At 42.1% G+C, this 23708-nt stretch overlaps 2 protein-coding genes across 2 annotated transcripts; both read left to right on the top strand.

Annotated features, from left to right (window-relative positions):
* The first annotated feature begins 544 nt into the window (after positions 1–544).
* Positions 545–2209, top strand: LOC110631131 (putative NAC domain-containing protein 94). The gene is made up of 3 exons (XM_021778856.2): positions 545–929; positions 1302–1579; positions 1658–2209. The coding sequence occupies exons 1-3, from the start codon at positions 545–547 to the stop codon at positions 2207–2209; spliced, it is 1215 nt and encodes a 404-aa protein (XP_021634548.2).
* Positions 2210–3347: 1138 nt separating this feature from the next.
* LOC110631132 (xyloglucan endotransglucosylase/hydrolase protein 22) lies at positions 3348–4675 on the top strand. Its single transcript, XM_021778857.2, has 3 exons — positions 3348–3664; positions 3756–3949; positions 4170–4675. The coding sequence occupies exons 1-3, from the start codon at positions 3392–3394 to the stop codon at positions 4561–4563; spliced, it is 861 nt and encodes a 286-aa protein (XP_021634549.1). The 5' UTR covers positions 3348–3391; the 3' UTR covers positions 4564–4675.
* The last annotated feature ends 19033 nt before the right edge of the window (positions 4676–23708 follow it).

Genomic DNA, 23708 nt, shown 5'->3' with positions numbered 1-23708 from the left:
TAACAAAATAAAATAAATCTATTCTAAATTGCACATTTTAGTTAGTTTTAAAATTAATATTCATTTTTTAAGTTCAAAAAAATAATATTATTTTTTGTTGATCATTTAGATTTTTCAATTTTATCTTTATTTTTTATGATTCTTAATTAGTCGTAAAAACTAATTTTTCTTTATGATAATTAAATCCAGATAATGTTATTTAAAAAAAATCAAGAGAGACTTAAAGATAACAACCAATTTTTTTTTCTTCCAACAATTAATACAATAATATTTTTAAATTTTAAATTTCTACTTCAATCAAAACTTTGATGTTATCAGTATTTCAATTGAACATAGAGTTACAACAGAACAAGAACTTCTCCTCAATCAGGATATTATAAATAGAATTATCATTATAGATTGATGATTAATTATTCGGGATAAACTACAGATAACCAGATAGTATCTCCTTCTGTAGTTGTTCGTTTGAGTATAATCTAATCCCATAAATTTCTATAAGAATCTCTCTCTCTGTATCTCTCTTTTTTCTCATCAGATTCCTACAATGGAGGACCAACAAATGCGGGAAGAGTTTGCTGTAACAAACCCTAATAATACAAATTATGACCTAAACCCTATGTATCCTTCTTCTTCTTCTTTTTCTCATGCTGCAAACTACGTTAATACAGCTGATGCTTCTCTTGATCCTGTGATTAATCAGAGCAATCAAATTCTTACTGTTTGTGATGATGATCTTCTCCCTGAGGATACTGATTCAGATGATGAAAAAAATGCTTATTTTGATTCGTTTCCTGCTGGGTATAGATTCAAACCCTACGATGAAGAGCTTGTTGTTTATTACCTGCAAAGAAAGATTTTGAATAAGCCTTTGCCACCTAATAGAATCAAGGAGGTTAAGTTGTATAAATTTGATCCTCAGACTCTTGCAGGTATTTTAATTTTATCGGATTTTTTAGGGTTTTTATTTTTGCTTATTCTATTTCAATTTTCTACGATGATTGTTTATTAATTGATTTTTTTTTATTTACGATGAAGTTTGCATGATATTTAGTTAAATTTCTACTTGAATTTCTTTCCTTGTTTATTGATTTGAACGAGATCAGAAAAAAAAAAAAAAGAAACAAAAAAGAACTTGACATATAAATTTATATAAAACAATAAAAATATAACAACGTAAAAAGAAATAATATAAACAGATAAATATAAAAACATAAAAAAATAAATTAAAAATAAGAGAGGGATCTGTATGAAATTTTTTTCTTTTTTGAAGGAAATGATATCGTTGTTGGTAAATTTTGCAGCACATTACAAACCAAATGGCGAAAGAGAATGGTACTTCTTCACACCAAGAGATCGAAAGTACCCAAATGGAGAGCGACCAAATCGAGCTGCCGGAACTGGATATTGGAAGGCTACCGGAGCTGATAAGCCTATTATTTTTAAAGGAACTAAAGTTGGATTCAGGAAGGCTTTAGTTTTCTACAAAGGGAAACCTCCAAAAGGTGACAAAACTGATTGGATCATGCATGAATTTAGAGTCAATGCTCCTTCTAAGAGAAAAAGAGAAGGCGATATGAAGGTCTGTGTAATTAATTCTTCTTCAGTTCTTTAATGTTATGCATGGCTAATGGAATATTAACCTAGTTTCTTGTGGCAGCTTGATGACTTTGTCTTGTGCAGGATTTATCAGAAGCTTGATAGATCTTTCAAAGGTCCAAGGCCACGAGATCAAGCAATGAAGGAATATCATCAACCAGTACAATATGATCATCAACCTGCAGAAAATGTAATGATTCAGCCTGAACCCAGCCAAATTACAATGCCTGTCATGGCTGCAGGGAATTATAATCCAGGGATGGACATGAGTTATCTCAATTCAAATGCTGGTTTTGCTCCTCGCTATCTTATGAATGGTGCTGCTAATGTTGTTGCTGAAACTTTTAACACTACTCCAATGGGCGGGCTACTTTATTATCAGAATTCTGTTCAGCCATTAATGGATCCTTCTTCATCAAAATTTCCATTCATGCAGAGTCATTACAGCAATGAGCAGCCTGCAAATGAATATCTTAATCTTTCAGAGGATATTTCGACTGTACAAAGGCTGGAAAACCTTGTTTTGTCACCTTCACTTGATAACTTTGGTTCCTTGCCCTATGAAGACCATGATCATGATCCTAAAAGATTTCAGCCTGATCGCCTTTCTTAAGGCCTGCTAGCTAGTTAAATGACATTGACTTAGCTTTTATTTTTTGGTTACTTAGTTTCCTTGAAGGACTTATTCTGGATTTTTCTTTTCAATTATTATTATTTAATTATCTTTGGTTTTGGTGATGTGGTATTAGAGCTAAATTTGTACACAGAATTTTGAACTCATCAACTGTTACAATGCATGATGGGTGATATACAGCTAGCACACAGTTGTTATAGTAGTCCACTTTGGCAAATATATATTATTTTACATCCACTTGATATCTCAGACATTATAGTGGAAGCCCAGGAGAATTGTCCCTTGGACCAATTCCTTAACCTTAGACAAAATAATATTTCCTAGTCTTGTCCACGTACACCACATCAGGCTGTTGTTGCAAATTGAAACGTGGGCTGCGAAGTGAATGGTATTTTAGCAAGTCAAAACTCCATAAGTACCTTCCTGGGCATACTAGTTATTATAATAGCGGTAACTGTTTTAGTAATATTAATTATTAATGATTTTTATGAAAAAAATAGTATGAATAATTTTTAAATATAAAATAAAAAAAATATATGTATAAATAATGAAAAAATGATAATAATCGAAAATTTATATATTAAGCATTAAATTTTAACCATTTGTTTAATCTTCCAACACCATTATAAATAAACAGTCACTTAATAATAAATAATAAATATAATATTTTGATTTAATTTAAACATTAAATACTATCACAAAACTTTATTAGAACACAGCCTTGGCAAGAACTTTCTAGAGCACTAAGATCTATCCCAATGAGTTCCTGTACTTGGGAAGCGTTCAAGTCAGGGCCTGCCCCATACAATGAGTGCCTACAGTAAACTACTAGAGAATGAATTACTTAATAACAAAGGACACAGGATTATTGAGTGTGAACATTTGTCTCTGGGGTAGGTAGACAGATTCAACCGAGGAAGCCTGCCATTGCCCACCATTAAAAAAATGCCTTCCCAGAAGCTGCTGCTTCTAGTGGATTGTCTATGGCCCATTTACAGCGTGCAATTTTCCTGCCATCCAGTTGTCGGCTTATTATTTCTTTACAACCACCCAAATTCTATATTGCTGGGAACATTCCTAAGCTAAATTCCATATAAATACCCACAAAGTTGAAGAATCCCATTGTGTCAAATACTAAAAAAAAAAATTGCTTAGTCTTCAATGGCTGCCTCTCATTCTCAACCAAATCCTTTATTGCTGCTTCTATTGGCTTCCCTTGTGCTTGCTTTTGCTGGAAATTTTTACCAGGATGTTGACATCACATGGGGAGATGGGCGAGGTAAGATATTCAACAATGGCAATCTCATTACACTTTCTCTCGACAAAGCCTCTGGCTCAGGTTTCCAATCCAAGAATCAGTATCTCTTTGGCAAGTTCGACATGCAACTCAAGCTTGTCCCTGGCAACTCTGCAGGGACTGTCACAACCTTCTACGTAAGCGCCATCCCTCCCATCTCTTTTAAATTTTTTAGGTTTTCTATGTGTTTGTATGTAATACTGAGAGAAGGAAATTTATATGTTGCAGTTCCATTCACAAGGGTCTTCTTGGGATGAAATAGACTTTGAGTTTTTGGGGAATCTTAGTGGTGATCCTTATCTCCTCCATACAAATATTTATACTCAAGGTAAAGGCAACAGAGAGCAACAATTCTACCTCTGGTTTGATCCAACGGCTGATTTTCATACCTATTCAATCCTCTGGAATCCAGGCCTTATTGTGTAAGTATATTCCAACCCATATTGTGTAGATTGTCAGAATTTTTATAAAAAATGGGAAAATAAGTGAAATACAATAAATTACTATTTTGATACAAATTAAATTATAAATTACTATTTTGATACAAATTAAATTATAAATTTTAAAATAAAATAAGTGAAATTACGTTATATTTTTTTTATTTTTTCAATTAATTAACCTGTGATTTTTGTTGATGGATAGATTCTATGTTGATGGTAGACCAATAAGAGAATTCAAGAACATGGAATCAATAGGTGTGCCCTACCCAAAAAGCCAACCAATGAGGATGTATGCAAGTTTATGGAATGCAGATGATTGGGCCACAAGAGGAGGACTAGTGAAGACAGATTGGACACAAGCACCCTTCACTGCCACCTTCAGAAACTTCAAAGCCAATGCTTGCATTTGGTCTAATGGAGCATCTTCTTGCAGCAACTCCACTAATAACCAGTGGTTCTCACAGCAGCTTGATTCTACAAGTCAAAAGCAGCTTCAATGGGTTCAGAAAAATTATATGGTGTATAATTACTGCACTGACACTAGGAGATTCCCTCAGGGCCTTCCTCTGGAATGCACTGTTGTAAATAAGAATTAGGAGTTTAATTCTGTTCTAGAAACTTCCACTTTATTCTAGGCTTTTATATTAATTCTTTTATCTGATAAGAAAAGATTGTACCAATAATGCATTAAAAGGGATTTTTCGTGCAGTTTGTATTGTGTATAAATAAATTTCCATAAATAAAAAGCTCTTTTGTATTATACTAAAGGAAAATCCACTACTCTGTTCAGCTACTCAACTTTATCTTTATATATAAAATGATGATATGTTTATATAAATAATTAATTTAATATAAAATATATTTTTATAAGATTATATAAAGTATTAATAAAATATAAAAAAATTAAATGGATTCTAAAATTATTGGATAATGAATTTAAATGTTAAAAATTGGAGGCATAGGACTTATGGTTTATTGGGTTGGGCCTTTGTTGGTGGACATGGCTACACTTCCTTTCATGGCACACCGTTATGATGACACACTAACCACTGCTATCATCAAGAGTGCATACCTTATCAAAGGCATTAGAGAATTATATATGTTAAAATAAATATTTATATACTTATATTAAATGAAATTAATTCATTAAAAACTTAAATTATAATTATAATTTATTAAATAATTAAATTTATAAAAATTATAATAAAAAATAAATTAATTATAGATCTGAATAGTCACTTATATTCCAATATTAGTTAGAATTAATCCATTAAATATATAAATTAAAATAGTAATTTATTGAACATTTTGATTATAAAAATTATAATAATTAAATATAAATTAATTATTTTATTAATAATTTATAAAAAAAATAAATTGATTACACATATTATTTTCTAATTATGCTTAAAATTTTTATAAATTGATAAAATTAAATTATAATAATTTTATGAATTTATAAAAATTTATAGTTTAATTAATAATAATAACCAAGTTATTTATGATTTTTTTTACAAGCCATTAACATTTTAGTTAGTTTTGTATTCCATTATTCCATAATTTTTGTCTTTTTTTATTTATTTTAAAATTATTTTTCACTTTTCTTTTTACACTATAATAATATATAAATTAAATATTATAATTCTATTTAATTTTTTTAAGAAAACTCTTAAATTAATTTTAATGTTTAATAAAATTTAATATTTTTTAAAATAAGTATAATTAAAAAATTAATAAAAAAATATTTTTTAATATATATATAAAATAAAATGAATAAAAATATGATATTTAATTATTATGATTTTTATATATTTAATATTTAATAAGTAACGGATGTTCAATAAGTTAAATTTTTAATTTATTTAATGATAGAATTTCAATTAGTATAATAGCATAAATATGTACTTGGTTATTAGAAAATTCATATTTTTTAAAAAAAATATTTTACTTTTTCTTTTATTTTATTTTATATTTTTTTCCATTATGCTTTTAACTTTTCACCATTAGACTCTCTTTATAATAGCAAACCAATTATTTACCTATGGATTCTACTCTAATTTTAGTTTTACCCAAAAGAAATTTCATATTCTTAAAATATTTTGCATTTTACTTTACTTTTATTTTTTTAACCACCTCCTCCTCTTGCTAATATTAATATTAATATTATTACTATTATTAACTCAAAATTAAAACATAATGATTTTAAAAAATAATTTTAATATCATCAAATCAAAACTCATTAATTTTTTTTCTTTTAATTATTGTGACAAAGAATTTATATTTATGAATTAACACATACTATAACAAAAACATGTAAAATTTCAATTTTTGGAGCTAGCGTGAGTATTAATCAATTTAGTTTAAAATCAAACTGAATTGAATAAATTAAAAATTAAAATTTTAGTATTTATAAAAATTAAATCGAACTAATTCTGAGCATAAATTAATTTGAATCAACCGGTTTGATTTGATTTGATGGATTATGATGACCGCTGGATTTCTTCACCCTGGTCTGGGGTCAGGCCCACGGTACCGGCCTATTATTTAGAGGCCTTCAAGTATCCCGCATGAACCAGGTTCGGTCCGCTCAGCTTTAAGACCGGACTCCAGTTATCTTCCTCAATCGGGCCGACCAAGTCCATACGGCCCATCGAGCAGACCCTCTATGGGCTCAGTTTTAACCTTATCTTCTGGCCCAGCTCGGAACCAGGAAGGAGTTCAGCCTATTCGCCTTATGGGACCATCTGCATGCGCACCCAGGGAAAATCAGAGGCTGTTACGTATGGGGCAGAAATCTGATATCCTCGTACGATCGTATCAGTATGGCAGAGACATGTGGCCCAATGGAAGTCAGGCCGTTACACGTCATTGGCAGACAATGGAAACAGATAAAAGGAAGAAACATTCTCTTCTCAAGAGGCTTTTTTGGGCTAATTTTAGAGAACCCTTGTAAAACCTTATTTTCTGGATCTCATATCATCAATTGGCGCCGTCTGTGGGAACGAAGGAGATCTTTTCATCGCTGGAGTTCCACTCTAAATACACCCACTAAGATCCACGATGGCTAACCACAATGAAAACAGCAATCTTAACACTCCCAATGACCTTAGCTCTGCCCAAGAGGGGCAGCAATTCTCTTTTTCCAGTCCTACAACTCCAAATAATCAACCACCCATTCCCTTCAACCCCTCATCAAACCCGGTAGGGAACATGTCTGGAGCTGCCTTATCCAACCAGAACCTCCAAGCCATGGCCCTCCAGTTACAAAACACCGCCCACTGGCTGGGCAGATGTTGCAACAGAGGGGCCTTAGCACCCCTGCGAATGTGCTGCCAGTAGTAGAAGAACCCCAGACCAATGAACCTCAACCTACCTTCAATCACCCTCAAGCCGTCAACCGAGAAACCGGAGAAAGGGGGCGAAGAACCGGGGGAGAGGAAGAATCGGAGGCCCGAGTTCATGGAAGGAGGGTGAGGGAAATGATTGAGAATGATGAGGCCGACAGTTATTCTGCCGGAACAACCAAGTGGACGAGAAGCGAGGCGGAGGAAGAGGAGTACCGCCAGGAGAAGAAACCTAGGCAGGAGGAGGAGAATATAGACCAAAAGCTGCAAAAGATGAGAGAGCAACTCTTGGCTGAGTTGGGAACGAAAGATCAAAATCAAACCCTCCTGCCCACCTCTTCACCCTTCTCGAAGTGGGTGCAGCAGGAGATCGTCCCCAAAAAATTTATGATGCCGCCTATGGCCGCATATGACGGAGCTGGAAACCCCCGGGAGCACGTCTTGAACTACAAGGCTTTCATGGAGTTGCAGACTTTGTCAGATGCCTTGATGTGCAAAGTGTTCCCAACGACGCTCTCGGGGCCAGCACGGGCGTGGTTTAATAGCCTCGAGACCGGAAGTATTAGAAGCTTTGGAGATCTGGCCACTCGCTTCATCAGCCGGTTCATCGCCGGGGTGCCTGCAGATAGGAAGACGATCTACCTAGAGACAATCAGGCAGAGAAGGGACGAATCGCTCAGGGAATACGTCACTCGTTTCAATACGGAGGCCCTGCAGATCCCCGAGCTAGACGAGGGTAGAGCGGTGGAAGCCATGCAGAAGGGAATGACCTCACTTGAGTTCTTTGGCTCTCTGAGTAGGAAGCCTCCCACCTCACTGGCGGAGCTGATGAAGAGGGCTGAAAAGTATATAAGGCAGGATGATGCCTTGGTAACAAGCAGATTTGCTAAGGGAGTGGCAGATAAGGGGAAAGCCCCGGAGGAAAGGAGGCCGGAGAGAAACGAGAAGAAGCACGGCAGGAAACTTGAGCCCTACAGACAACCATGGGAGAGAAGGGACCAAAGACCCCTCCCTCCTTGGGTCTCAGAGCAGAATCCACTCCCTCCATGGGTTCCAGAGAAGCCGACCCCACTCAATGCCTCTAGAGCCGAAGTGCTCATGGCCGTCCAGGACAAAGAGTTCCTACAATGGCCCAGACCTATGAGAACTGAAGCAGATCAACGAAATCCTAACAAGTACTGTCAGTATCACCGCACACACGGCCATGATACCAATAACTGCTTTCAGTTGATTGCTGAGATCGAGAGGCTGATAAAGAGGGGACACCTCAAGAACTTTGTGAAGAAACCGGAGGGACAAAGTCCTCAGCCTACCCCAGCAGCCCAAACGCAGAGGAGAACGGGAGCCGGACCGGTGAATGATGGGTCCAGTGGGACCATCAACATGATTGTTGGAGGCACAGGAGGTCGGATGAGCTGAAGGGGGAAGAAGAGGAGCCGAGATGGGGAAAGTAGCAATGTCGAAGTCATAAAGGTCGACGAACACAATCCAGTGGCTATCACTTTCTCTCCGGAGGACGCTCAGGGAAAGAATCCTGAAGGTGGGCGACCTGGCCCTGAGAAACCTAGAAGCTACAGGAAAAAGAGCGACAGTAGGCAAGTTGGTGCCGACCTAGGAGGGCCCATTCAAAATAGCAAAGGTGGTCAAGCCAGGAGTATATCGAATTGAAAATGTGCAGAGAAACCCTGAGCCCCATGACTAGAATATCCAGCACTTGAAAAGGTACTTCCCCTGAGGTGTTATTAAATATAAAAGACCTATTGTATTTTAAAGCATGATAATAAAATAGACGTTGATTATCATCCCAATTCATTATTTGTCTCTACTCACATTGCTTTCATGAAAGAAATAAAAAACAAAAATGAAACAGGCATAAATGCCCAGGACCTCAGGGAGGTAGAAGACCGGGATCCCCAAGATCTCCCGGAACAACAAGTCCAGGATCCCCAAGATCTCTTGGCATCAGAAGACCTCACTGAGACATAGAGACCTCAGGGAGGTAGAAGACCGGGATCCCCAAGATCTCCCAGAACTACAAGTCCAGGATCCCCAAGATCTCCTAGCATCAGAAGACCTCACTGAGACATAGAGACCTCAGGGAGGTAGAAGACCGGGATCCCCAAGATCTCCCAGAACAACAAGTCCAGGATCCCCAAGATCTCCTGGCACATAACGGCCGGCAAGATTCCCAAGATCTCCCGGAGCGAAGTTAGGCCCCGACCTCCCAAAGGAGCTCAGGCCCTAAGAGAAAGGGACTCAGATCTCATACGACAACCAAAAGAGGCAAAGCGCCATGCCGACCTCAAGAATATGCTAAAGCAGATATAAAAAGTCTAAATCCGAACTCGGATTACAGGCTAGTAAGATACCGACCCAAAGATTGATTGATGGCACTAAACCAGCTCGGCTAACCTAGAGGAAGATCTAAGCAACAAAGAACCCAGCCAGGGCATACCCAAAAACTGAATCATCAGATGAAGGACGACAAGAGGCCAAAAGTGCCGACCTGAAAACACGAACTCGAAAAGCCAAGCAAGAGAGAACCGAGCTCAGAGAGCTCAAAGACAAATCGAAGACAAAAAACCTCCTATAAACTAAAAGGAAATTCAATGGCGTGAGCAGTTAAAGCCCTAGCTTCAGTTCTTGTCAGAACAGAACTAAAAACAAGAAGGCCAGCTCTGCTCACCACTTTAAAAGGTACGTGATACATTTCACTTTGGTTATAAAGGCTGCACGCCTAAGCTCGTATGAATGAAATAATGGAAAGAAAATGAAAGATGTTAAGTCAGCTGTTAAAAACCGAGCTCGGGGTAAAGACCCAATGAGGTCAGAACCTGTGAAAGAATACAGCTTAAAAATATTTACCCTTAAAGTAAATCCAGCTCGGAAAAAGCCTTTGGATAAGAATACCTTTGCAAGATTAAAGAAATTCATAAGCCAAAAGGGCAAGTGTTTATCGCTGGGAATGTGGCTTAGGTGTTATTTCTTAATGCATTAACTCAATAGGTTTCGACAGATTATCTGATGAAGTCAGAGGAATAAATAACGAATAAAATAACTCAAAGTACCAACACAGTTAGAAAATTAAATTTCATTAAAGGAAAAAGAAAATTTACAGTCTAATCATCTAGGATTATTGGAGGAAAAACCATCCTTAAAGGACTTACATGTCTAGGAGCACTATCATCTACATTATCTATATTTACATTGTTTACATTGCTGTCCATGGGAGGCCCAGCGTCCTCCTGCTCAGACCCCCCAGTGCCCACGAAAGGCACGATCTCCTGCCCTCGAGGCCCAGCATCGTCGTTCCCCAGCTCGGGTTCTGCCTCAGAAGGCCCAGCTACAGTGCGAGAAGCTCTTTTGGGCAGAGGTCTGTCATCCTCCCCATAAAGTACCTCCTCTCCATCAGAGTCTTCTTCAGCACCTGGGAGTTTGGCCAAAGGAGTGGAGGGATTGTATCTAGCTATCCTTAGACCTCTGTTATACCCAAAGAAGAACATGCGGAACCCCTTATTCCATATGGCAGTCTTCATTTCATTAGAGCCTTGGAACTCCGCAAGTCGCCTCTCACAAGCCTCAGCTATCTCAGTCTTCAACTCGGTGGACTCTTTGTAATTCTTGAGGTAAGCTTCACAGGCTTGCTGAATTTTCTCTTTCAGCTCAGCTGACTCTTTATACTCCCTCAGACGCCTCTCACACTCCAGCTGAATCCTATCTTCGGCAAGTTTAGCGTCCTCGAGCAGGGTCGAGCATCTATGCTCCAAAGCCGTGACCTCATGGCGGAGCCCTTGACTGAGAAGTCTAGACTCCTCTACCGCTGAGGCCAAATCTCTGATGCGATCTGAACTCTTACTCAGCTCCTGCTCGAGAACCTCGACCCGAGCTAGCGCCCCCTCCTTCTGGACCTCCACCTTATTAAGACGAGCCTGGGCTCCTTCAAAATCAACCTTCAAGGCCTCGTACTGATGCTGGGCCTCGTCCCTCTAGTTCATAGCCTCGTCCCTTTCACGAAGGGCATCCACCGTGGAGGACAGCTGCTTCAGGATTTCTTCACAGCGGACCTCAGCAGCAGCTGCCCTCTCGTCAGATTCTTTAAGAATCCTCCAGGCGTGAGACAACTCCGCCTCTAGGGACTTGGCATGCTCATGGGCCGCGGCTAGATTGCTCCGGGCATCACTAGTTGCTGACAGGTTCTCCTCCAGACGTGCCTCCTCAATCCGGCGATCCACAGACTCCCGGAGAGAGTGGTCATGAGCATCCACCTCCATAAAGAGGCCCATCACCTAGTGCAAAAAGAGAAAATTGTCAGAACGAAGAAACAAAGAAAACTAGAATACGAGCAGAAACCAGAACGAACGACTTACCATCAGAAGCATCTCCCTGATCCTATATCCGAGCTCCCCTCGAGGTAGAGACCGGAATGCTGCCTGCTCTCGTGTGAAGCTAGCCAAATGGCCGGTCAAAGCAAGCAGACGAGAGTCTGAAGCCTCCGTGATTCCCCCAAACATCCGCTCTCGCAAGATCTCCGCTACAACGCTCGCCGGAGTTTGATGAGTGATGTCCTCCGCGTTCAAAATGTCGTTGTCAGGAGCAAACAACAGGGGTATCACAGGGACATCCTTCTTCTTTTCAAGAGGAGGGAGAGCTGGAGCTGATCCCTTGGAAGCTTCCTTTTTCTTTCCAATAGGAGGGAGAGCTGGAGCTGATCCCTTGGAAGCCCTGGATTTCTTCCGAGCAGGAGCTGGGGCGGACTTTGCAAGGGGGGCAGGACGCTTGTCCCCAGCCTTCTCTGTGACACCTCCTTCATTAACAGGGCCGGATCCAACCTCCTCAGGAGCAGGGGGCATCTCCAGTAGGGGCCTCCTGGACATCTTCTTCCACAAGAATAGCCTCCATTCTTCTCCCTGGAGCTTCCTCTTCAGTAATGGGGGCCTCTAGCCTCACCTCAGGGATGTCCTCCTCAGCAACAGCGGGGACCTCGAGCCCCACATCAGAAGCATCCACAGGAGGAAGGACAGGATTCATCCTCGCCAGCCCGGCATCCTCAGCCACTTCAGAAATAACTCTTGGAGCCTCTCCCATCCTCTCAGTAGAAGCATGTCGAGGCCGGGGGGCTTGAGAGGACTGGTGAGCCGAGCCCGACTTGCTGCGGCTGGAGGGACGAGATGACTTGCTACGTTGAGAGCTCGGTCTAGGAGCCTGAGAGGAGACCGGAGGAGGAGGAGGAGGTCGGATAGCCGACCTGGAAGAGATAGCTTCGGCCACCCTTTGAGTAGCCTCCCTCACGGATTGCCCAGCCAGGAAGGCATCCAGAGCAGCGTCCATGCTCTCCCGGGACAGCACAAGATTCTTGGGGGGCTTAATCTGGTCCATTTTCACTGAAGAAGCTGCAAGAGCCATAAAAATAAGACAGGTTAGGACCATTTTCAGCAAAACGTCATAAAGACAAAATTAACGCAGGCAGATAAAATAAGATACCCACGTCCTTAATATCCCGAAGGTTGGATGCGAACAAGCACTTTTCGACGTCATACTTCTTGTCTACAGAAGTCAGTCGAAGGTATCCGACCTGGTCGGAAAGGCTCAACTGGGGCAGATCATTGCAACCCAGAGAGACATCCTCCCAGGGGAGATCAAACTCCCAAGCCAACCCCGTCTCCTTCTTCAACTCTACCACCAAAAACCCCTTTACCCAGCCTTTGATAGAGTCCTTATAGCCCGTGAAGATGGACAGTCCTCCTCGAGGGGCAAAGTAGTAAAATTTTTGGCTCGCTTTGACCAACCTGAAGAAGCTGACGAACAGATGAACCGTGGGTGTGAACCCTCAGCTCAGACACACAGATTCGAAGGAAGACATGAAAAGAATGGAGTTAGGGGTTAGCATTCGAGGAGTGATCTCGAAATACCGGAAGACCTCTTTGAAGAACGGAGAAAAGGGGAAAGACAAACCATACTCCCTCTGCTTGAGGAAGAAGACTAGACTGACGTACCTTTGAGGGTCGACTAGGCCAGGGGGAGAAGGATCAGGGAGAACGATCCTCTCATTCTGGTAAGGAGCCCGGATGTGAAAAAGAGGTATCAAGGTATTCCCTGGAGATGAAACTCCTAATGTTGGACGGGGTGATGCTAGACTCTAGGTTGACGACATCGGGGAGGCTAGAGCTATCCATGGCAAAAGAAGAGGCGTACCTGGAGAATAAAAACAGGAAGGCAAAGACAACAATGTGCTCGGGGAACAAAGGAATGCAAGAACTTGGAGAAGACAGAGGAAATTTGAAATCTGAAATGACAATAAGGTGAAAGGGTGTTCTGAGGCAAATCATACTTAGACGGCGCGGTCATAATTGTAATATCCGGCTAGATTCCGGCATCGGAATCCCTACCTTCCGGCGGAATCTCCGTTGAAATCTCCGTTGGAATCTGGAATTCTGAAGATGCCAGAGGCTTCTAGAGGGGTAAGATGTGTTTTCTAAAATGTTTTTTTACTAATTTTATGGTTTTAAAGGAAAAAGAATTGAGTTTTGAAAAGAAAAGACCAAGGAGGCGTTTGCCAGGTTCGGCCGCCGATAGTGAAGTTCGGCCGCCGAACATGGAAAGGTTTTGGGAGCGCTTTTGGCCTCCGAAAGTCTTGTTTGAACGAGCCAAGGTTCGGCCGCCGAAAGTCAAGTTCGGCCGCCGAACATGCATGAGTTTAGGGGGCACGTTAGGCCACCTATAAAGGGCCCTCAGATCAGAAATGGGCGAGTTTTCTCCCCATTCTTGAGCTCAGGTGAGTTTTTGTCCTCCCTTGGCTATTTTCATGTTTTTCTTCATCTCCTTCATGTTTTCATGAGCTCCATGGTTGTTTTGAAGAGTTTTTCAAGCTTAGATCAAGTTTTGGGAACTTGGAGACCCAAGGAGTTGGTTTCTCCCATCTCCAAGTTAGAGCTCGCACAAACCCTCGATCTTCAAGAGGTAAGTGTAGATCTTTGCTTTCCTAGTGTCTTTTGAAGTTTTAAGAGGTTTTAATGGTTAAGTATAGGTAGATATGCATGTTAGGCTTTATGTGGGTTTTTATGTAAATGTATGTTTATATATGTTTATGTGATGATGTGTAGGAGGTTTAAGCTAGTTTATGCATGTGGGAATGAGTATGCATGATGGGGAGAGAGTATGTGAGGATTTGGGCGGTTTTGTTGGTTTTGGCTTATGTGGGTCATAAGCCATTTAAGTATGCTTTTTGATGTTCTTTGTTGGAGTTTAAGCTTGTTTAAACTCCTTTGTGCATGGTCAAGGGTGTAATACCCGGCTCGAGTCCGGCATCGGAATTCCTGTAGTCCGGTGGAATCTCGGGTGTCGGAACCCTCGAGAAGGGTAATGCATATGTTTTCTAAAGTCTTTTCATTTGTTTTCATGGTTTGAAGGGTTAAAAGACTTGAGTTTTGAAAGAAAAGCAACAAGGGAGAAATGCAAAGGTTCGGCCGCCGAAGGTAACTTTCGGCCGCCGAACATTGCATGGTTGCGGCTTCACGTTCGGCTGCCGAAGGTGGTCTGGCCAGCCACCTATAAAAGGGCCAAGGGTCGGTGGAAGGAGGTTATTTCTCCTCCACTTGCAGCCAGAGGTGAGTTCCAGCCTCTCCTACGTTGACTTTCCTGTTTTCCATGATTTTCATCAAATCTTTCAAGAGTTTTAAGAGTTTTGGTGATTGATGAAGGTTTTGAGCAAAAGAACCAAGTTTTGAAGCTTGGAGCTTTGGAAGAGCTTTTCTTCATATCTCCACGTTAGGATCCTTCATCCTCAAGTTGTGTAAGAGGTAAGTGAAGATCCTGAGCTTCTTTGATGATTTTGAAAGGTTTTATGAAGTTTGTATGGGTAGTATGCATGTTTAGGTGTAGGTGAGGTTTTGGTGATTTGTGGTGTTCTAGCATGATTAAGTGTTCTGTGCTATGTTTGTTTGGGGTTTTAGGATAGTTTTAGACCCCTTTGTGCATATATATGTGTATATGCTAGTTGGGAGTCGTTGCTATGCATGTTGGTAGGTTTTTGGGCAAAGTTTGCATGAAACAGAGCAGGGTTCTGCCCTTCGGGCAAAACCAGGTTCGGCCGCCGAAGGAAGGTTCGGCCGCCGAACCCTTTGTGGAGGCAGTTCGGCTGCCAAAGGTTGTGCCGTCTCACATAAGCAATGTACAAGGAGCAATGCCAAGTACAAGGATCAATGCAATGCATCATCTTTGTGTACACTAATGCACTCACCCTAAAGCATATTCATGATGCATGAAGCATGATAAAATATCAGTTTTCATATTAAAACATTAAGTTAAATTCCACTCACCTGTAGTTCTCTCTGAACTGACTCTGCAGGTTCTGACACTGAACTCACTGCTGATGTCCCTGATTCCTCTGGTCCGTACCTACACAGGTGGACTCAAATGAGGGACTAAACTCACTCAAGAACATCTCTAAGAAACTCCCCAAAACCCCTCTAAACAATCCTCAAACCATCACATAAAACATGCAAAAGGAAGCTGGACAGGGCACTTTCGGCGGCAGGTTCGGCGGCCGAAACCCCACTCCAGAGACGAAACTCATGCATGTTCGGCGGCACCTTCGGCGGCCGAAGGTCTCGTCCAGAGACGAAACTCACATACTTTCGGCGGCCGAACTCCCTCTTTCGGCGGCCGAAAGTCCCTTTCTAAACCGAAAGCCTAGCTTTCGGGGGCAACCTTTGGCAGCCGAACTGCCTCCACAAAGGGTTCGGCGGCCGAACCTTCCTTCGGCGGCCGAACCTGGTTTTGCCCGAAGGGCAGAACCCTGCTCTGTTTCATGCAAACTTTGCCCAAAAACCTACCAACATGCATAGCAACTACTCCCAACTAGCATATACACATATATATGCACAAAGGGGTCTAAAACTATCCTAAAACCCCAAACAAACATAGCACATGGTTTTACAGAAAATGTATGATCATGTATGGGAGTTCACAGGTCTACAGACAGGATAGCAGGCTTACTACGGGTCCCGGCGACCTTAAGTCGATCTGGATCCTAGTGCCGGTGGCAGTTCGGTTTCCGGGCTGTTACAAAGGGTTTATGCATGTTTTGGTAAGGCTGGGTGCTTGTTTTGGGGTGTTTGGAAGGTTTGGGAGGCTTGAATGCATGAGAAGCTGAGTTCTGCCCTTCTGGGAAGAACTCAGGTTCGGCCGCCGAAGGTGGTTTTGGCCGCCGAACCTGCCTTTGGATGCATGGATTGGCCGCCTAACCTTGCCCCCGAAAGTTGAGTTTTGGCTTGAAAGCAGACTTTCGGCCGCCGAAGGAAGGATTCGGCCGCCGAAGGTGCCTGACTTTCGTCTCTGGAGTGGGACTTTCGGCTGCCGAAGGTGCCGCCGAAAGTGCCCGAGTTTCGTCTCTGGAGAGAGGGTTCGGCCGCCGAAGGTGCCGCCGAAAGTGCCCTGTCCAGCCTTTTCAAGGTTGTTTTCTATGCATGTTTAAGTGATGTTTTAAGGGGTTTTTGGGTAGTTGTTTATGAGTGGTTAGAATGTGTGTTGGCACCTCATTCGAGTCCACCTGTGTAGGACCGGACCCGAGGGATCGAGGAGGCCATCAGTGTTAGCAGTTGCAGAGTCAGTTCAGTGTCTGCCAGAGGTGAGTAGAACTAAACTTAATCTTTATTTTATGAAATCAAATGCTTAAAGCATGCTCATGCATCATGTTTATATGTAATAGGTTGATTGCACTAGTTACACGAATATGAAGCATTGCATTATTTTACTGTTGATGGAGATTGGACTAAGGACGACCCCACTAGCCCTAGAGATGTTGTGAGACCTGGCTGGGCCAGGCATACATATACAGTTGTTGTAAGACCTGGTCGGGCCAGGCATACGAAGGTTGTGAGACCCGACCGGGCCGGGCATACTGAGACTGGAAGGGATGTTTTGGGGTTGGGTCCAATCCATGATATGATTTAGTTGTGCTGTGACGCATTTCATGAAAGCATGTAATTAATGAACTGTTTTCTTTGTTTCTACTCATTGGGCTCTTTAGCTCACCCCTCTCCCCTAACCCTAGTGTTGCAGGTTTGAGGTCGTTCAGGAAGACGCCAAGGGTAAAAGTCTTGTAATAGTATTAGATTAGTATTGTTAGTGTGGACATGTAATGTAAAATGAGATAATGTATTGCAAGATAATGAATTGTAATGTAATTAAAGTAGAGATTGGTTTATGTATTAGTACTGTGCTTGGCCCTGAGACTTGGTTAGTCCCTGTTTCGTACATGATGTATGTTATGTTTAGTGTTGAGTTATGTTTGAACTAAACTGGTGGCATGTGTTGTTTACCACGCTAGTGTTTGATGAGGACCCTAGTGGAGGTCTTATGTTTGTGGTTTTGATGCATGCACAGGGTAGGTTTGGTTCTTTGGATGTGACTCCGGCTTGATGTATGTTATGTTGTCCCAGCTAGAGTTGTTTTGAGGGCTCTAGTAGGGGGGTTCTTTATGTTTTCAGTTTTGTTGCATACATGTCAAGCTCGGTCTATACATCATATGTTTCAGTTTTTATGTTAAAGTTTTGATCATGTATGGGATTTGACCAGGTGATAGGAGGTATGTTTGGCTTGCTACGGGTCCCGGCGGCCTTAAGCCGATCTGGATCCTAGCGCCGGTGGCGGTTCGGGCCGTTACGGTAGGGTATCGGTTTCCGGGTCGTTACAGAGTGGTATCAGAGCTTTGGGCCTCGAGAGTACGGTGTGTTGCACATCGGAAAGAGGTTGGCTTAGAGGTCATAGAAGGGCAAGCACAGTAGGAAGAATCATGTCCACTAGGATAGGATGTTGAGTCCTGTCTTGATTGATGATGTGAAATGCCATGATTTTATGCATGTGCATTAATGTTATGTATGATATGCTATGTATGTTGCAGGTTCATGTGTTTTCATATGAACCGTATGATGCTAATGATTGTTTGTATGCTTGTGTGTTGTTCTTCAGAGGAGCCAGAATGCGAGGTGCTCGTCGATCTGTGGAATCGACTGGAGTTCCATCTGAGAGGGAAGGTATGGACACCTTTCCCCCTGCTCTGCCAAGAGCGCAGTCGTGGGGAGTCAGCAGATGGGGAACATCAAGGGACCCTGGAAGGTCTTTTGATGTAAGCAGAGAAGGAATGGCTCCAAGAAGGATGTCAGCTAGTATGAGGGAAGTGGAGTTGGATGTTCAGAGAAGAGATGTCAGTTTGGGAATCAGAGTGTTAGAAGAAGGTATGGGAGATTCTCAGGAGAATGTTCAGACTCAGGATTCCAGAATCTCAGGTTCAAGAGGGATTGATCCCTCCACTCTGAGTACAGCCTCCACGAAAAGCAAGAAGTGGGGCAGAACCCTGAGGGGGAAGAAGAAGAAGTTGTGGAGACGGTTGAAGTCTAGTCTGGGATTAGGTGGTGGTTCGAGCTCTGGCTCAGGCAGTTCAAGATGCATGAGGTGCGGAAGGCCGCACAAGGGAGTCTGTCTGATTGGGACTAATCTATGTTTCAGATGCGGTCAGGAAGGGCACATGGTACGTGAGTGTCCCATTGCGCCCTGGTTGGCACAGTCTCAGCGGGCAACTTCAGGTAGAGCGGCTCAGCCAGCAGCTCCAGCCATGGTTCAGGTTAGTGGTCGAGGCAGAGGAAGAAGGTCAGCCTTTTCTTTTGAAGGTTTCCGTGAAGAAGGTCCGTCAGCTTCAGCTCGGATCTTCACCCAAGCTCAGCAAGAGGCAGACACATCGAACACAGTGGTGCCAGGTATGCTCACTTTTGAATGTTCTGATGTGTATGTTTTTGTGAACCCTGGAAGTTCTCTTTCTTTAGTTGCTCTAGGAGCCGTCGAGAGGTTGAGTTGATAGCTTCTGGGCTAGAGTGTTCTCTTTGGGTCAGTGGACCCGAGTGTGATCCATCGGTGGCAGAGTCAGTCTGCCAATTCAGTTCTGTGACAGTTGGGAGTAGATGCCTTCCACCCGACTTTGAGGTCCTAGACTTGGCTGTCTGGACGTCAGTTAGGGTTGGATTGGGTTTTTCTACTCGTAGTGCTATCTTGGTCTACAGAGACAAGGTAGTCAGGTTCATAGGACAGGATGGGTCAAGGGTTTTCTTCCGAGGCAACACAGTAGGGATGCCTAGAGGTCTGATGTCAGCCTGTCAGATTCGTAGGGTACGTAGGAGGGGTTGTCTGAGGGTTCTAGCTCTTGTTTGAGAGTTTTGCAGTCAGGTCCAGGAACCAGCCTCAGTGCCAGTTGTAGATGAAGAGAGTTTTGGGTTAGCAGTGAGAAGAAGCCACTTAGTAAAGATGAAGAGAGAAGAGTAAGAATCAGAGAAGCGCAGCGGAAGCCAGTGGAGTTCAGGAGTAGGTTGGGTACTGCTAAGGTGTTTCTTTTAGTAAGGGTGATTTCCTATGGAGAAAATCCATTCGGATTTCCGGGTTCCTGTGTTATGGAAGCTCGTGTCAGATCCAAGTGAGGTTCTTAAAGAACCAGAGGTGGAGATCTCAAGGGATCTCACCTATGTTGAGCAGTTAGTGCGGATCATGGACACATAAGTCAGGAAGTTGAGGAACAAGGAATCCTGATGGTGTAAGTCCTTTGGAATCACCACAGCATGGAAAGGTGTGTTTGGAAGACCTGGGAGTTCTTACTCCAGCAGTACCTGTGTCTCTCTTTTAGGAGAGAGGTTTTAGGTTTTTGCTTGCTTGTTTGTTTGATTGATGCTATGCCTGTTTGTTTGTTGAACATTCGGGGACGAATGTTCTTAAAGGGGGGAAGAATGTAATACCCGGCTAGATTCCGGTATCGGAATCCCTACCTTCTGGCGGAATCTCCGTTGAAATCTCCGTTGGAATCTGGAATTCTGAAGATGCCAGAGGCTTCTAGAGGGGTAAGATGTGTTTTCTAAAATGTTTTTTTACTAATTTTATGGTTTTAAACGAAAAAGAATTGAGTTTTGAAAAGAAAAGACCAAGGAGGCATTTTCCAGGTTCGGTCGCCGAAAGTGAAGTTCGGCCGCCGAACATGGAAAGGTTTTGGGAGCGCTTTTGGCCTCCGAAAGTCTTGTTTGAACGAGCCAAGGTTCGGCCGCCGAAAGTCAAGTTCGGCCGCCGAACATGCATGAGTTTAGGGGGCACGTTAGGCTGCCGAAGGTGGTTCAGCAGGCCACCTATAAAGGGCCCTCAGATCGGAAATGGGCGAGTTTTCTCCCCATTCTCGAGCTCAGGTGAGTTTTTGTCCTCCCTTGGCTATTTTCATGTTTTTCTTCATCTCCTTCATGTTTTCATGAGCTCCATGGTTGTTTTGAAGAGTTTTTCAAGCTTAGATCAAGTTTTGGGAACTTGGAGACCCAAGGAGTTAGTTTCTCCCATCTCCAAGTTAGAGCTCGCACAAACCCTCGATCTTCAAGAGGTAAGTGTAGATCTTTGCTTTCCTAGTGTCTTTTGAAGTTTTAAGAGGTTTTAATGGTTAAGTATAGGTAGATATGCATGTTAGGCTTTATGTGGGTTTTTATGCAAATGTATGTTTATATATGTTTATGTGATGATGTGTAGGAGGTTTAAGCTAGTTTATGCATGTGGGAATGAGTATGCATGATGGGGAGAGAGTATGTGAGGATTTGGGTGGTTTTGTTGGTTTTGGCTTATGTGGGTCATAAGCCATTTAAGTATGCTTTTTGATGTTCTTTGTTGGAGTTTAAGCTTGTTTAAACTCCTTTGTGCATGGTTAAGGGTTTATGCATATTTTGGTAAGGCTGGGTGCTTGTTTTGGGGTGTTTGGAAGGTTTGGGAGGCTTGAATGCATGAGAAGCTGAGTTCTGCCCTTCTGGGAAGAACTCAGGTTCGGCCGCCGAAGGTGGTTTCGGCCGCCGAACCTGCCTTTGGATGCATGGATTGGCCGCCTAACCTTGCCCCCCGAAAGTTGAGTTTTGGCTTGAAAGCAGACTTTCGGCCGCCGAAGGAAGGATTCGGCCGCCGAAGGTGCCTGACTTTCGTCTCTAGAGTGGGACTTTCGGCCGCCGAAGGTGCCGCCGAAAGTGCCCGAGTTTCGTCTCTGGAGAGAGGGTTCGGCCGCCGAAGGTGCCGCCGAAAGTGCCCTGTCCAGCCTTTTCAAGGTTGTTTTCTATGCATGTTTAAGTGATGTTTTAAGGGGTTTTTGGGTAGTTGTTTATGAGTGGTTAGAATGTGTGTTGGCACCTCATTCGAGTCCATCTGTGTAGGACCGGACCCGAGGGATCGAGGAGGCCATCAGTGTTAGCAGTTGCAGAGTCAGTTCAGTGTCTGTCAGAGGTGAGTAGAACTAAACTTAATCTTTATTTTATGAAATCAAATGCTTAAAGCATGCTCATGCATCATGTTTATATGTAATAGGTTGATTGCACTAGTTACACGAATATGAAGCATTGCATTATTTTACTGTTGATGGAGATTGGACCAAGGACGACCCCACTAGCCCTAGAGATGTTGTGAGACCTGGCTGGGCCAGGCATACATATACAGTTGTTGTAAGACCTGGCCGGGCCAGGCATACGAAGGTTGTGAGACCCAGCCGGGCCGGGCATACTGAGACTGGAAGGGATGTTTTGGGGTTGGGTCCAATCCGTGATATGATTTAGTTGTGCTGTGACGCATTTCATGAAAGCATGTAATTAATGAACTGTTTTCTTTGTTTCTACTCATTGGGCTCTTTAGCTCACCCCTCTCCCCTAACCCTAGTGTTGCAGGTTTGAGGTCGTTCAGGAAGACGTCAAGGGTAAAAGTCTTGTAATAGTATTAGATTAGTACTGTTAGTGTGGACATGTAATGTAAAATGAGATAATGTATTGCAAGATAATGAATTGTAATGTAATTAAAGTAGAGATTGGTTTATGTATTAGTACTGTGCTTGGCCCTGAGACTTGGTTAGTCCCTGTTTCGTACATGATGTATGTTATGTTTAGTGTTGAGTTATGTTTGAACTAAACTGGTGGCATGTGTTGTTTACCACGCTAGTGTTTGATGAGGACCCTAGTGGAGGTCTTATGTTTGTGGTTTTGATGCATGCGTAGGTTTGGTTCTTTGGATGTGACTCCGGCTTGATGTATGTTATGTTGTCCCAGCTAGAGTTGTTTTGAGGGCTCTAGTAGGGGGGTTCTTTATGTTTTCAGTTTTGTTGCATACATGTCAAGTTCGGTCTATACATCATATGTTTCAGTTTTTATGTTAAAATTTTGATCATGTATGGGATTTAACCAGGTGATAGGAGGTATGTTTGGCTTGCTACGGGTCCCGGCGGTCTTAAGCCGATCTGGATCCTAGCGCCGGTGGCGGTTCGGGCCGTTACGGTAGGGTATCGGTTTTCGAGTCGTTACAATAATGATTCTCGGTATTTACCCCCTCGCCAGTCGGACAATAACTGGCGAAAAGGTAAAAGGGCAATTGATGACCGCTGGATTTCTTCACCTCGGTCTGGGGCCAGGCCCACAGTACCGGCCTATTATTTGGAGGCCTTCAAGTCTCCCGCATGAACCAGGTCCGGTCCGCTCAGCTTTAAGACCGGGCTCCAGTTATCTTCCTCAATCGGGCCGACCAAGTCCATACGGCCCATCGAGCAGACCCTCTCTGGGCTCAGTTTTAACCTTATCTTCTGGTCCGGCTCGGAACCAGAAAGGAGTTCAGCCTATTCGCCTTATGGGACCATCTGCATGCGCACCCGGAGAAAATCAAAGGCTGTTACATATGGGGCAGAAATCTGATATCCTCGTACGATCGTATCAGTATGGCAGAGATATGTAGCCCAATGGAAGCCAAGCCGTTACACGTCATTGGCAGACAATGGAAACAGATAAAAGGAAGAAACATTCTCTTCTCAAGGGGCTTTTTTGGGCTACTTTTAGAGAACCCTTGTAAAACCTTATTTTCTGGATCTCAGATCATCAGATTAAAATTTTTAAAAAACTTTTAACACTTTATTTTTAATATTCTAAAATTTAATTGAAATATTTTAATTTTGATTATAATCTAATCTTTTTATATTATCAAAAATAATATATTATTATCACTAATCGCTTGATTTATTTTTTTATTTTTTATTAAAATTAAATCGAATTGAAATAATTAAAATTTTTAAAAATAAAAATTAAATCGAAATAAACAAAAAATTAAATTAAATTTATGAATTAACTCAATTCGATTGATTTTTTTAATTTAAACTGAATCATATTTATTCTAATTAGAGCAAAAGGATTCTTAAGTATAAACTGTGATGATATAAAAAGGTGAGAGAACTCACAAGAATCCGTAATGTGGGGAAAGTAAGAGAGTATTGTCATAAAAATGGATACTGAATCACATCATTGGAAGCCAAGTTGAGAATAGAGATGAGATGAATGTAGGAAAGTGGAAAAGGGATCATGAATGCCTAAAGTGAA

The sequence above is a fragment of the Manihot esculenta genome, chromosome 14 (assembly GCF_001659605.2).
Source record: "Manihot esculenta cultivar AM560-2 chromosome 14, M.esculenta_v8, whole genome shotgun sequence".
Classification (NCBI taxonomy): Eukaryota; Viridiplantae; Streptophyta; class Magnoliopsida; order Malpighiales; family Euphorbiaceae; genus Manihot; species Manihot esculenta.
The sequence above is the reverse complement of the archived record's forward strand: the minus strand, read 5'-3'. Positions and strand labels throughout refer to the sequence as shown.